Source organism: Ruditapes philippinarum, unplaced genomic scaffold (genome assembly GCF_026571515.1).
Source record: "Ruditapes philippinarum isolate M1 unplaced genomic scaffold, ASM2657151v2 ctg1194_1_1_1_1, whole genome shotgun sequence".
In the NCBI taxonomy this organism is placed as follows: domain Eukaryota; kingdom Metazoa; phylum Mollusca; class Bivalvia; order Venerida; family Veneridae; genus Ruditapes; species Ruditapes philippinarum.
This window is the reverse complement of record NW_026866075.1, coordinates 13259-27599: the sequence shown is the minus strand read 5'-3', so window position 1 is coordinate 27599 and position 14341 is coordinate 13259. Positions and strand designations below refer to the sequence as shown.

The 14341-nt window shown below is 33.9% G+C and overlaps 1 protein-coding gene across 1 annotated transcript in view; it reads right to left on the bottom strand.

The window, feature by feature from the left end:
• Positions 1–11537, bottom strand: part of LOC132731201 (calsyntenin-1-like) — a 70681-nt gene extending 59144 nt beyond the window's left edge. Inside the window, exons 1-2 of the mRNA XM_060717335.1 lie at positions 11332–11537; positions 2712–2861 (exon numbers count right to left, since the gene is read on the bottom strand). Of these exons, the coding sequence (XP_060573318.1) occupies positions 2712–2861; positions 11332–11395 (214 nt within the window). The 5' untranslated portion in view covers positions 11396–11537. The remainder of the gene's footprint in view (positions 1–2711; positions 2862–11331) is intronic.
• Between the last annotated feature and the right edge of the window lie 2804 nt (positions 11538–14341).

Here is a 14341-nt window from a genome sequence, read left to right as displayed (position 1 = left end):
ATCTCCTCTTAGTATCCCATAAAGTTTCATTGAATTCCAGCCAGTAGTAGCAGAGAAGTAGCAAGGAAACAAATATTTTTCTATATGGATCAAGGGCCATAACTCTGAGTAAAAGTGTCTGACCAGAACAAGCCTGCGATATGCGCATCTCCTCTTGGTATTGAAGGTTCCCATAAAGTTTCGTTGAATTCCAGCCAGTAGTTGCAGAGAAGTAGTGCGGAAACGATTTTTACTCATATGCATACAACATAACTAATCAAGGGCAATAACTCTGAGTTAAAGGGTCTGACCGGAACAAGCCGACAATGCGCATCTCCTCTTGATATTGATGATTCCCATAAAGTTTCGTTGAATTCCAGCCAGTAGTTGCAGAGAACTACTCCGGAAACAATTTTTACTCCATATGCATATTGCATAACTAATCAAGGGCCATAACTCTGAGTTAAAGTGTCTGACCCGAACAAGCCGACGATATGCGCATCTCCTCTTGGTATTGAAGGTTCCCATAAAGTTTTGTTGAATTCCAGCCAGTAGTTGCAGAGAAGTAGCGCGGAAACGATTTTTACTCCATATGCATACTGCATAACTAATAAAGGGCCATAACTCTGAGTTAAAGTGTCTGACCGGAACAAGTCGACGATATGCGCATCTCCTCTTGGTATTAATGATTCCAGAGATCTGCCGAGGACGCGATTTTGCGCCATTGGCGCTAAAGAATTGAGAATGGCGCAGGAAAATCGGCAGCAAAGGGCCATGGACGCATCTAAAATCTGTGCCAGACTTATAAGAAAACAAAACTGTCCGTTGGGTAATTTAGTCATCCAGTCAAAACTGGTACTAACAGCAACATGTTACCATTCCCTTGTAATTACGCATATTCTTGAGTTTATCCATTCCCCTATAGCTTTTGTCCATGTTATCTACTTACCGCATTTCTTCTTATAATCCCTTTTCCATACAGATACTCATTTCTACTACGTAAATTTAATCCAATAAAACAAACAAATTATACAACTACTTAATATTTACAATGATTATTGATAACTGAAAAAAAAAGTGTTGCTATTTTAAGAAATGCTGTAAGTTACAGTATAATCCGACAGGTGTAAAACTTGATCACCCCTAAGGTCACTCAAGTTCATGCAAGCTTTGGCTGATTTTAAAATAGTGTAAAAAAGATGTCTATTTCGTCATCAGAATATTTGACAGGGTGATTAACCAATCAGGGAAACATTGTGTGTGATTTTTTTCATGATCAAAAGGTCTGTCGGCAAGTGTCTTTGATGTATGCTGTCTACACAGATGCATGCAAGGGGCAATAAAATTCGTCAATATACAGTGGTTAGGGACATTTGGTGCAAAGTAGGAATAATTACATGGATAATGCACATTATTAGACATTAGAAGTAAGAACAAGCCTGCGATATGCCCATCTCCTCTTGGTATTGAAGGTTCCCATAAAGTTTCGTTAAATTCCAGCCAGTAGTTGCAGAGAAGTAGTGCGGAAAAGATTTTTACTCTATATGCATACTACATAACTAATCAAGGGCCATAACTCTGAGTTAAAGTGTCTGACCGGAACAAGCCGATGATATGCGCATCTCCGTTTGATATTGATGATTCCCATAGTTTTGTTGAATTCCAGCCAGTAGTTGCAGAGAACTACTCCGGAAACGATTTTTACTCTACATGCATACAACATAACTAATCAAGGGCCATAACTCTGAGTTAAAGGGTCTGACCAGAACAAGCCGACGATATGCACATCTCCTCTTGATATTGATGATTCCCATAAAGTTTCGTTGAATTCCAGCCAGTAGTTGCAGAGAACTACTCCGGAAACGATTTTTACTCTACATGCATACAACATAACTAATCAAGGGCCATAACTCTGAGTTAAAGGGTCTGACCGGAACAAGCCGACGATATGCGCATCTTCTCTTGATATTGATGATTCCCATAAAGTTTCGTTGAATTCCAGCCAGTATTTGCAGAGAACTACTCCGGAAACGAAATTCGGACGGACAACGCCAAAACTATATCCCCCTCCCGATTCCATCGGCGGGGGATAAAAAGCCATGCAACTGTTTAGGATATTAGTGAACCTGCGTTTGAATCCTGGTCAAGGCAACTGAATTTGGTTGTTGTCTTTTTTTTTTCAGTGGTTTTCACATTTTTTTTACAAGAATTAGCTATGCAAAGAGAAAATATGTTTAGTCAAGTCATTGGCAAAGCATATGGCACACACATTAATTTACAGAAATTGAGAAACTGGTTAACAATTATCAATTATAAGGAGAAAACAAGTTAAAGCAAAATTGTAATTTTCAAATTCAACTTTTAATTAGTGAACTATCTTATTCTGTTTCTGTGTAAGTGAAAAAAACATATTGTTTTTATAAACAGTGCTTGTATTAAACACTTTGAAACATTGCTTTTGAAAATAACAGCAATTTTTTAGAAGGACTCTCAATCAACATCAGCTTCACCTGAAACAAGAAAATCTCATAAAAGAACATGAAATGCTTGCACTACCTTGTTAATATACTTTCATATTTTACTAAGATTAATAGTCCAGCAATCAGGTACACAAAATTACAAATTTGACAACATATGACTTGAATGTTGTATCATGGAAAACTGAGGCCTTTTTTTTACATAGGCAAGGCTTAAAAAGTTTCTCATGAAAAAAAAATCAATCTCAGACTTACGAGAAGCTCCAACTGTATCATTATCTCTTGCTAATAACCCTGGTTCAAGATGCACAACAGTTTCGTGTTCACGTACTTTACCTCTAAACAATGGTATGTCACGGCTGTTCTTGTACACTGATAAAATCTCTGGTGCATAAGCATTTGGTTCTGAAAAATATAAAGAGAATTTAAAAGTATAAACAGTCAACATTGTATTAAGAGACCACTCAAGGGACTGCTAATAAGTGGTCTCTCAATAGTATTCTGGAAAATTCGAGACAAAATACAGGATTTCCTTTTTATACTACAAGTCATAGATATAATATCATCCTTTACAATAACAAAACAAGATTGCATTTGTGAAAAATGTCACCGCATTAATACAACACTTAATAGTAGTGTAGGAACAGATTTTTTTTTCTTTACAATCCCTGACCTATCTAACTCTTATGGACGTTTCCGGTGTTTACAGTTTTATGTAAATTGGCTAACTGGTTATCCAACTGCTACACTGGGATATTACATTGTCACTGGTTGACCTGGTTTGCACAAAAGAACACATGGTTATGTTTGTGATACTGTTTGTGAGCAGTTGACCTAGCAATGAATGGAAAAGGTGTGGCTAAATGTTCCGCTACGAAAAACCGGAAAGGTCCATTATCAGATTTGTGGTTAAATCTATTGTTATTCAAATTAAAGATCAGAGTAGGAATATATCAACGCAGTTGAGTCTAGTGAATTTAGTGGTGAAGGTCATATTTCAAACAGCCTAAATTTCATACTACATCAAAGGACAACACAGTAAGACACTTTGTCAAATTTAAGTCAGCTGATATCAAAGTTCACTTAACATCTTAATCTGTGCATCTTAATGGTTCAAATTTCATAGGACAAGATGTGCACATGGTTCAAATTTCATAGGACAAGAAAGTAGGTCACATCATCAAAATCTAGGTCACCTGATATCAAAGTTCAATTTTACAACTTAAAACTGTGCATATGGTCAAAATTTTATTGCTGTACATCAAAGGACAAGAAAGTAGGTCACTGTCCCATTGGGCAAGGCAAAATTTTGATCTAAGGGTTTAATTCAAAACAATCTTGAAACAGGTCCACCAAACAACATTTCATGTCTAATATCTAAGCTGTAGCTTTCTCCAATTCAGGTAACATTTGTTTTAGTTTCTGTTTTTACTATGTGTATATAATGAGAATCAATGCCCCTGGGCGGGGCAAATTTTGACACCAGGGGAAAAATTTGAACAACTTTGGTAGAGGACCTATAGATGATATTATATAGCAAACATCAAAGCCCTATGCCTTGTACCTTCAGACAAAAAGATTTTTTGATTTTTTTTACTAATCTATGTACATAATGAAAATCAATGATCCCCCTGGGCGGAGCCAATTTTGACCCCAGGGCTATAATTTGAACAATTTTGGTAGAGGTTTACTTCGCAAAGTCTCATGCCAAATATTTAACCTCTAGCCTTTGTCAATTCAAAGAAGAAGATTTTTCAAGTTTTTACTTTATACATATAAGGAAAACTATCACCTCTGGGGCGGGGCAATTTAATCACTAGGGGTACAATTAAAACAACTTTAGTAGAGGATCCATAGATGATATTATATACCAAATATCAAAGCTCTAAGCCTTGTACCTTCAGACAATAAGATTTTTAAATTTTTTACTATATGTACATAATAACAAGATTGCATTTGAGAAAAATGCTATGCCACCGCATTAATATAACACTAAATAGTAGTGTAGGAACAGATTTTTTTTGTTTCTATACAACTGAAGATTGTCATAATGCATAGATCCCTGACCTATCTAATTCTTATTAATCAGATAAGTGGTTAAATATATTGTAAATCCAATAAAAGATCAGAGTAGGAATATATCAATGCACTTGAGTCTAGTGAATTTGGTGGTGAAGGTCATATTTCACACAGCCTAAATTTCATGACTACATCAAAAGACAACACAGTAAGACACTTTGTCAAAATCTAGGTCAGCTGATATCAAAGTTCACTTTAGTGCCCGTCTACACCTATCCAAGTCTTGGATGCAAGTATCATATTCTCTTGTATTGGATAGTGTAGACACCCTACTTGAATGAGTTTTAAAGAGAAATTATGTGACATCCAAGAAGATAATTCCTTGCAAAAAAGTTAGAACATGTTCTATTTTTCTACAAGTTTTTGGCTGTCAAGACACTGATAACACCAGTTTGACACAAAACATGTGCCCGAAGGTTTGATAGTGCTGTTAATTTTATTATTTTCTGACTTTTTGTTGTTGATTAAGTGTACTTGCCCTATGAATTTCAGTAAATGATTACAATGTCTTGGTCAAATGAACAAATCAATACGCTGATACACAGAAGAGCAAAAAAAAAAATAATAATAAATAAAAATAAATACATTGTAAAAAAATTAAAAAGAGCTCTTTTTCAAGTAGAGTCAAAAGGGATTTAAAATGATCTTGTTCATTTAGTGAATAACTTTCATCAAATAAAGAATTTGCATCAAAATAAATTTTTGTCACATTTTTTCAATTTTAAAATGAATGAACGCATTTCATTTACTCCATTCTGTTTTAGCTAATTGCATCATTTTCCCGCTTTTTTTCACATATTTTACAGAAACATGATAGTCTTGCAAAGACAAAGGTATAAATCCTGGGCTATCTTAATGAGACATTTCAGTAAAAATTGTGCCTGAAAAAATGTTGAAAGGGCCATTTATTTAGCTTATCTAAATGTGACATGTAAGAAACTTGAATAGGTGTATCCACGGCCTTACATCTGAATCTGTGCACATGGTTCAAATTTTATAGCTATACATCAAACGACAAGTAGGTCACATCATCAAAATCTAGGTCACCTGATATCAAAGTTCAATTTTACAGCCAAAACTGTGCACATGGTCAAAATTTCATTGCTGTACATCAAAGGACAAGAAAGTAGGTCACTGTCCCCTTGGGCAAGGCAAAAATTTTGATCCAAGGGTTTAATTCAAAACAATCTTGATACAGGTCCACCAAACAAAATTTCAAGTCAAATATCTAAGCTGTAGCTTTCTCCCATTCAGAAAACATTTGTTTTATTTTCTGTTTTTACTATGTGTACATAATGAGAATCACTGCCCCCGAGCAGGGCCAATTTTGATACCAGGGGAAAAATTTGAACGACCTGGTAGAGGACCTATAGATGATATTATAAAGCAAACATCAAAGCTCTATGCCTCGTACCTTCAGACAAAAATTTTTTTTTTTACTATATGTACATAATGAAAATTAATGACCCCCGGGGCGGAACCAATTTTGACCCCAGGGCTATAATTTGAACAATCTTGGTAGAGGTTCACTTCACAATGTTTCATGCAAAATATCTTAACTCTAACCTTTGTAAATTTAGAGAAGATGATTTTTTAAGTCTTTACTACATACATATAAGGAAAACCTATGGCCCCCGGGCGGGGCTAATTTTGACACTAGAGGCAAAATTTGAACAACTTTGGTAGAGTACCTATAGATGATATCATTTAACAAATATTAAAGCTCTAAGCCTTGTACCTTCAGACAATAAGATTTTTTTATTTTTTACTATATGTATATATTGAAAATCAATGACCCCCGGGGCGGAGGCAATTTTGACACCAGGGCTATTATTTGAACAATCTTGCTAGAGGTTCACTACACAATGTTTCATGCAAAATATCTAACCTCTAGCATTTGTCAATTGCTACAAGAATTTTTTTTTAAGTTTTACTAAATACATATAAGGAAAACCTATGACCCCATGGGCGGGGCTGATTTTGACACTTTAGGCAAAATTTGAACAACTTGGTAGAGTACCTATAGATAATAACACATACCAAATATCAAACCTCTAAGTTTTGTACCTTCAGACAAGAAGGTATTTTAAGTTTTTACTATATGTACAAATAGTGAAAATCAATGACCCCCGGGGCGGGGCCCATTTTGACCCAAGGGCTATAATTTGAACAATCTTGGTAGAGGTCTACCAGACAATGCCTTATGCAAAATATCTAAGCTCTATGCCTTTTGGGTCTTTACAAGAAGATTTTTTAAATTTATTCTTATAATTTCTTTTGGTTGCCATGGCAACCAGACTTCTGCATGGTATGAAATTCTTTGAATAACTTTGGAAGCCCTTCACCCAAGGATCAATTCTGCCAAGTTTGGTTGAAATTGGACTAGTGGTTTTTCACAAAGAAGATTTTTTTAAGTTCAATATATAATCTATAGAACACACACACAAACACACACACAGGTGAATCGCTATATGCCATTGCATCGCAGATGCTGCGGTGGCATAAAAAGACCTGGGGTCCAAATGCAATACCAATTTGGGTCTTCATAAATTATAAGCTTGCTATACATCAAGTTTGATTACAATATCTCATTCCTAACTCTAGTTATTGTCTGGAAACCATTTTTCTATTTTTTAGTAATGGTGATCTTGACCCTGGGGTCCAAATGCAATACCAACAAAGGTTGCTTTATATCAAGTTTGATTACACTACCTCATTCCAAATACTAGTTATCATCTGGAAACCATGATGTGGACGGACCGATAGACAGACGGACTGACCGACCAACAAGCAGACTCCATAGTCTCCTACATGTATATTCCCCACAAAAGTTTGTTTGCTGGAGTATAATTACAACCGTATAAATTAGCTTTCAAAATATCATTCATCATTTATTTTGATTTAAATGCTATAGAAGTTGGAATATCATTGTGGATTAAGAATTTTTATTTTTTTTTAATTTATTGCTTGAATCATGGCTCAGAAAACAATATTTGGATTTATTACCTCAGTAAACAGTGCTAAAAGATTGCTTAAAGTCAGAAAACTACAAAAAAAGATTGTTTAAAACCTTAGTCAAGACAGTTTTGACTAGTATGTATCAGATGAGAACAGTGTTTGCCTACTATGTGCTTAAATAAATAATTATTTTAATTGAAAGAAATATCCGATGTTATAGCTCGATTTGATGATATGTTGTACACATAAGCATCATTTCTCCCTTAAATCTATGCACAGCATTCTTCTCCCTATTATTTCCTGATGGGAGAAATCACTTCTCCATAAATTTTCAGCCCAAGGTTTAGTCCCTGTTTATGCATTGAATATGCTACCAAATGTCAGACTAACTCTAGCTAACAGTCATGCCCTTATAGCTGCCACTTGCCAATAACTGTCATGTTAATTTCCCTCCGAAAAAAATCTCTATATAAATGGCTGCAAATACTGGTCACTTGCAGCCTGCGGCCAATGAAAAAGACTTGCCTGTTGAAATTTTGAACCCAAACATGGCAAACAATGGTCAGTGTAGCCTTGTTTACATCAAACAAAAGGTGAGAATATACAAATTACAACATGTACGCCATTAATGGCCATTATTATAGTCACCGGACCAGTGCTCAACCAGTATTTCACAAAATCACAAAAAAAGTTTTTCAAAACAAAAAGACTGCTAGAAAACTAATTTTTGTTACAAATCTGGGCCTTTCAAACTCACAATTTTAATGACACAGATCAAGATACAAATTACAATTTACCACAGTGTTGTACATAGGGCCTTAAACCATTATATTTTTCCGTCAAGCAAGCCAGTGCTCGACCAGGTGGTTTATCTCTATCAGAACTTTCACTTTTGAAAAACAGATATGATTTTTCTTTTTATGTTTAAGAATTGTATTTCATGTTTTAGTATAAATAGATGAAAATATGAATGTAAATATGATAGGAAGGAAATGTTATATATTGACAAATTAATAAATGTCCCTGTCCTAGAGTCAACATCCTTACTTTATTTTTCAGACAGTCTAAATTAAATAACAAATGTTCATTAGGTGATCACAATAATCCAAAGCTTTACGGAAAAAGCTAAGCAATTTTCATTGATCAAAATGATATTCATCCCCGTAACAAAATTATTTGAATCTATCACTTGTAATTTGCGGAAATGTTAAAAAATTATACAATATTAGAAATCTTTGATCAATTGAGAACTATTTTTCTTCCCTTAGAGGGTTTAAAATTAATGTGCTTGTCATTTGACTATCTCTATGCTGTGATCTCCCCTTAATTTTTCGGCGCAAGTGTACTTATAATGGGAAAAAACCGCTTCGAGGAACTCGTGATGGACTACTTTCGGATTTTGCAAATAAGCATATCAGGGTTTGAAATTTCGCTACCATTAATTGTTTGGTCTGACGACCCAAAGTAAAAATAGTACAATCTTTCACATCATGTAATATATCCCTGTACTGCCTCTTTCCGATCAGCTAACAGATTTTTCAACAATAACTGACAGTGAGATAATATATAAAAAAATTCTCTTTCAATCCTGCGAATATTATCATTTCAGCTATTAAATGAACCAATTTTTAAAATTTTACTTGAATTATTACTACGAATCGAGGACAAATCATTACTGACCCATTTTCCAGTTCTTCAAAATTTCAAAACCACTTTTCAATCAGTTAACAAAATATAAACTGTATCACATAAAAATTGTCATACAATGTTAAAATATAATTAGTTCTGTATTTTGGAGAAATTTTGACAAACTCAAATTCAGATAAATGGTAATAAACAATTTTAACCTAATTATAATGCCATTTTTCAATCTAGATATCTATTTGCAGTGGTAAAGCTGTCACAATTGGGGTATGGATGTACATTTCAATTTGCATAACAGAAAAAGCATGTTCTTGTGAAATTTTTAGGATCTTAGGGTCTATATGACCCCATTCGAGTGACTGCTTACTGAAAAGTTATCACAGACAATGTTTTTCCTTGGTTAAGTGACTGTTACTTTACTGATGTATTACCTTCCAATTAAGAACTGTATGGTAAAATATGTACATATTAAAATTACAGCTTTTGAAGTGCAGTATACATTATGACTTCATGATATTGAAACAGTTGTCCAACTTAATATCCATTTCTGCAGACTGACTAAAAACTGAGTCTGTAAATCAATTATTTTTAGAAAACTATTGCGATTTGTAACTGGGTAAATAAAGGATTAGTGGAAAACACACATTTTACATATTTTGAACTAAAATGCTAGCATTTTCTTTTTTATCGCCATAATTGACATTGCTGCTGATAAATTTAGTCAATGTGAATACAACTTTTACAAGATGTGCTTACAATTTGGTTACATGACAAATAAGGTCAAAAATAAAAAAATTCTAGGGATGATTGTCTATTGATTGAATTTGAAAAGTGGTTGTGATTGAAAACTGGCAGTATGTGGATATTATGGTTGTCATTTTGGGATACACTTATCTGGACATATTCTATGTAGACCTACTGGGAAGGTATGATTAAAGCCATGTCCTACAAATTACAGTGTCTAAACCATTACCACTTTGGGATATATACCAGGTGTTATTATGTAGCCACAGTAGGGCTATCGATACATCGATGTATATGACTATGATTTTGTGTTGAGGTTATCTCCCCCACCACTACAGCCTTCCTCAAAACTGCAAGAAACTTATTTAATAATCTTTTGGGTGGTGACTTCTTTAAAAAGTTAATATGATCTGATGATATTAATAGTTATTCAACACTTTACTGTATCCCCGTACTGCCTCTTTCCGATCAGCTAACAGATTTTTCAACAATAACTGACAGCGAAATTATATTTAATAAAAATCTCTTTCAATTCTGCGAATATTATCATTTTAGCTAATAAATGCACCAACTTTTTTTAATTTTACCTGAATTATTATTATGAATCGAGGACAAATCATTACTGACCCATTTTCCTGTTCTTCAAAATTTCACAACCACTTTTCAATCAGTTAACAAAATATAAACTGTACCACATAAAAATTGTCATACAATGTTAAAATATGATCAGTTATGTATTATGGAGAAATTTTGACATACTCAACTTCAGATAAATGGTAATAAACAATTTTAACCTAATTATAATGCCATTTTTCAATCTTAATATCTATTTGCAGTGGTAAAGCTGTTGTAATTGGGGTATGGATGTACATTTCAATTTGCATAACAGAAAAAGCATGTTCTTGTGAAATTTTTAGGATCTTAGGGTCTATATGACCCCATTCTAGTGACTGCTTACTGAAAAGTTATCACAGACAATGTTTTTCCTTGGTTAAGTGACTGTTACTTTACTGATGTATTACCTTCCAATTAAGAACTGTATGGTAAAATATGTACATATTAAAATTACAACTTTTGAAGTGCAGTATACATTATGACTTCATGATATTGAAACAGTTGTCCAACTTAATATCCATTTCTGCAGACTGACAAAAAACTGAGTCTGTATATCAATTATTTTTAGAAAATTATTGCGATTTGTAACTGTGTAAATAAAGGATTAGTGGAAAACACACTTTTTACATATTTTGAACTAAAATGCTAGCATTTTCTTTTTTATCGCCTAAATTGACATTGCTGCTGATAAATTTAGTCAAGGGGAGTACAAGATGTGCTTACAGTTTGGTTACATGACAAATAAGGTCAAAAATAAAAAATTTCTAGGGGTGATTGAAAAGTGGTTGTGATTGAAAACTGGCAGTGTGTGGATAGCATAAAATTTACTGCTTACCCGATGTAGACGTAACTATCCCGGCTCCAAATACACACAAAGAAAGCATAACCAGTGTTTCCATTTTCTGACTCTAGGTCATCAAAGAACGCCAAATTCCTAAGTAGATCTATCTACAGTATAGTCGTTGTGTTTTTCTAAATACTCTTGTCAATAAAATATGGCCGACCATGTAAATATATGCAAATAATATCAAAGTGACGTCATAATGCTTCCGGTTTCGGTTACATGTCACATAGGGTCATGTAGCAATCGCAACTTTCCGGCCCTTTCCGTCAGTGATTCTGATAAGGTCAATCGCAATCGCAACTACTCGGCCCTTTCCGTCAGTCTTCGGATAGATAATAGCCGAGGAAGTTCCGAATGATATTTTGATTGTTTTCTCGGTCCTTTCCGTCAAATTTCGACGGTCTCCACAAAATCGACGGTCTCTGACGGTCTTTGACGGTTATTACAGAAATCGACGGTCTCGCGATGAATACACGGATTTACAGTTTCCGAACTAGCAGAAGACAGGCTATTCTTATCAGTGGAATTGTGAGTAATTATAACCAATATTGCGTATCTCACACTCTGGCTTGTGATACATGTAGGTTTAACTGCCTTCAGTGTCATTCAAACAATGTGTTGAAATACAAGGGGGTCATACCATGTTCAAAAAATGTCTTATTTAAAACGAACTATTTACAGTTCCTCTGTTCGAAAAAAATCTTAAAACAAAATAGACATTATGATACTGCGTACACTGGTAAATCAAAGCACAGAAGGTGCTGAATTTGTTTGGGTCTCAGAATGTAAGAAATTAAGGTGCAGGGTTGTGAGATTATAGACCAATTTGTTTTTGTATAGTGCCACCGATGCCTTCCAGCATTTTAATTGTAGTAAATTGGCTATAATTGCAACACTATTATTCAATCCAATGTTTATTTGACTTTTAAAAACAATTTGAAAAAAAATGAGTTGCCTTATCGGAGATTTGAACTCCAGACCTCTCGCTTCCTAAGCGAGCGCGCAAACCCCTCGGCCACGGTGAATTTATATATTAAAGACCTGAAAAAAAACATATTATTCTAATTTAGGGTTTGTAACGACGCTAACTGTTGTTTAACACAGATGTAAATAATCATGGAGCTTACTATAAGCATGTATATATATAAAGAATAAAACAATATTAAAAATCTTCGACCATTCGGGAATTATTTTGCTTGAAAATTAATACGCTTGTCATTTGACCATCTTTACGCAGTGATCTCCCCTGAATTTTTCGGCGTTAGTGTACATATAAAGGGAAGTAACCGCTTCAAAAAAAGCGGACTACTTTCGGCATTTGCAATTAACAGCATTAGAGTCTGAAATTTCGCTACCATTATTTGTTTGGTCTGACAACCCAAACAAATAAAAATCAAGATTCTGCGTACACAGTTAATTATTTGTTATTGATTCTGCCTACAATTCTACAAAGCAGTCTAAGTTCATAATAGGATCAAATGGACAACGCTGGCGAACAAAAAAAATAAAATAATAAAAAGATAATTAAAATAAAATAATAAGATTCAAATCCTGTGATAAAATATGCTCCCTTAAAATGTTTAAAATATACATCCTAAAAAAGGTTTGAGTTTAATATTTTTCATTAAATTTGTTTACTCATTTATGTAACACTCTAGACAAAATAATAAGTTTTCATTCATAACTTACACTGGCTGCCGGTACAGACCGGAATATCTAGCTCGAGGGTAACTGTTTAAGGCGGTAACGAGGCTCTGTCGAGTTTCCGCTAAACAGTTACCAGAGAGCTAGATATTTCCGCCTGCACTGGCAGCCGGTGTTTGATTCTTTTTCTTGCATATTACATATCAATTATTTACAGAACAAAAATTACGAAAACCGATATTCTCATAACGCACTTTTTTCTCAACTTCATTCATAACGGTTAAGTGACGTCATCCTAAGAACGCAATTCATTCATAAAAGGCTCGCGTCAATGACGTTATTTAAAACACGCGACTTATCTTACATGGGGGATGTAAGATAGAGTTTCCTAGCACCGGTGTAAACGGTAGATAATCCTGTCTGATATGCAAGAAAAAGTTTTCTAGCACCGGTGTAAACGGTAGATAATCCTGTCTGATATGCAAGGAAAAAGCGAAGTTCAGGTTTAAAGTATACGTGTACCATGGATCACATATCAAATTCACAAAGCACATATAATTAAATTATCAGTGTGTGACTTTCATAAGTCATCATTATCAAAATGCTCTGTTATTCAACTTGCATATACAATTATAATCATTCAAATATAATATTCTCCATAAAGACCTGCTAAGAGATTGTCATAACATCTCCTTAGTAGTATAATCTTCAAGACTGGCCGTTACAAATGGTTCTATTTAATTAGTCATGATGAAAGCAACTTGAACAAGAACCAGTGTAATATATTTCCTCTAAATTCAAAAGGAATTCATAAATTTGCACGCCATACGTTTTTAAAGAAAAAAAAACATGTATGTTAAGTCATCAGAATATGATTTTCTAATTGATATTTTTTCATATGATTTAATATTTACTGTGATTTTACTGTTATTGTACGAATAATGATTGATAAGAACGAGTTGTTACGCGTGATCTACGTGCATGTGTTAAATCAAATTGAAACTGTAAAAGTGTTACTTAATACTTATATAGAGTAGGTCATTTGAATGGTAAATAACAGCTTTATTTGTATTTACTTTTGTCTTTTTTCAGATTGTGATTTTTGAATCTTCAGCCGATTGCCAAAACATTGAATAAATATGTTTAAACTAAAACATTTTTAATTTCTTTCTTATTTCTTTTAGAGCACTTTGTTTGGCTATTCTTTATAATAGTTGTTGCAGCTGCCTGTATGATCTAGTATAATATCGGATCGCTGCTTACAAAAAAAAATCAATTATAGAACCTCGTGAAAACTGCATTTTTTCTCCAATGCTTATTTTATAACTGTTGATGTTAAAGACCCGTTTTGGGCGAA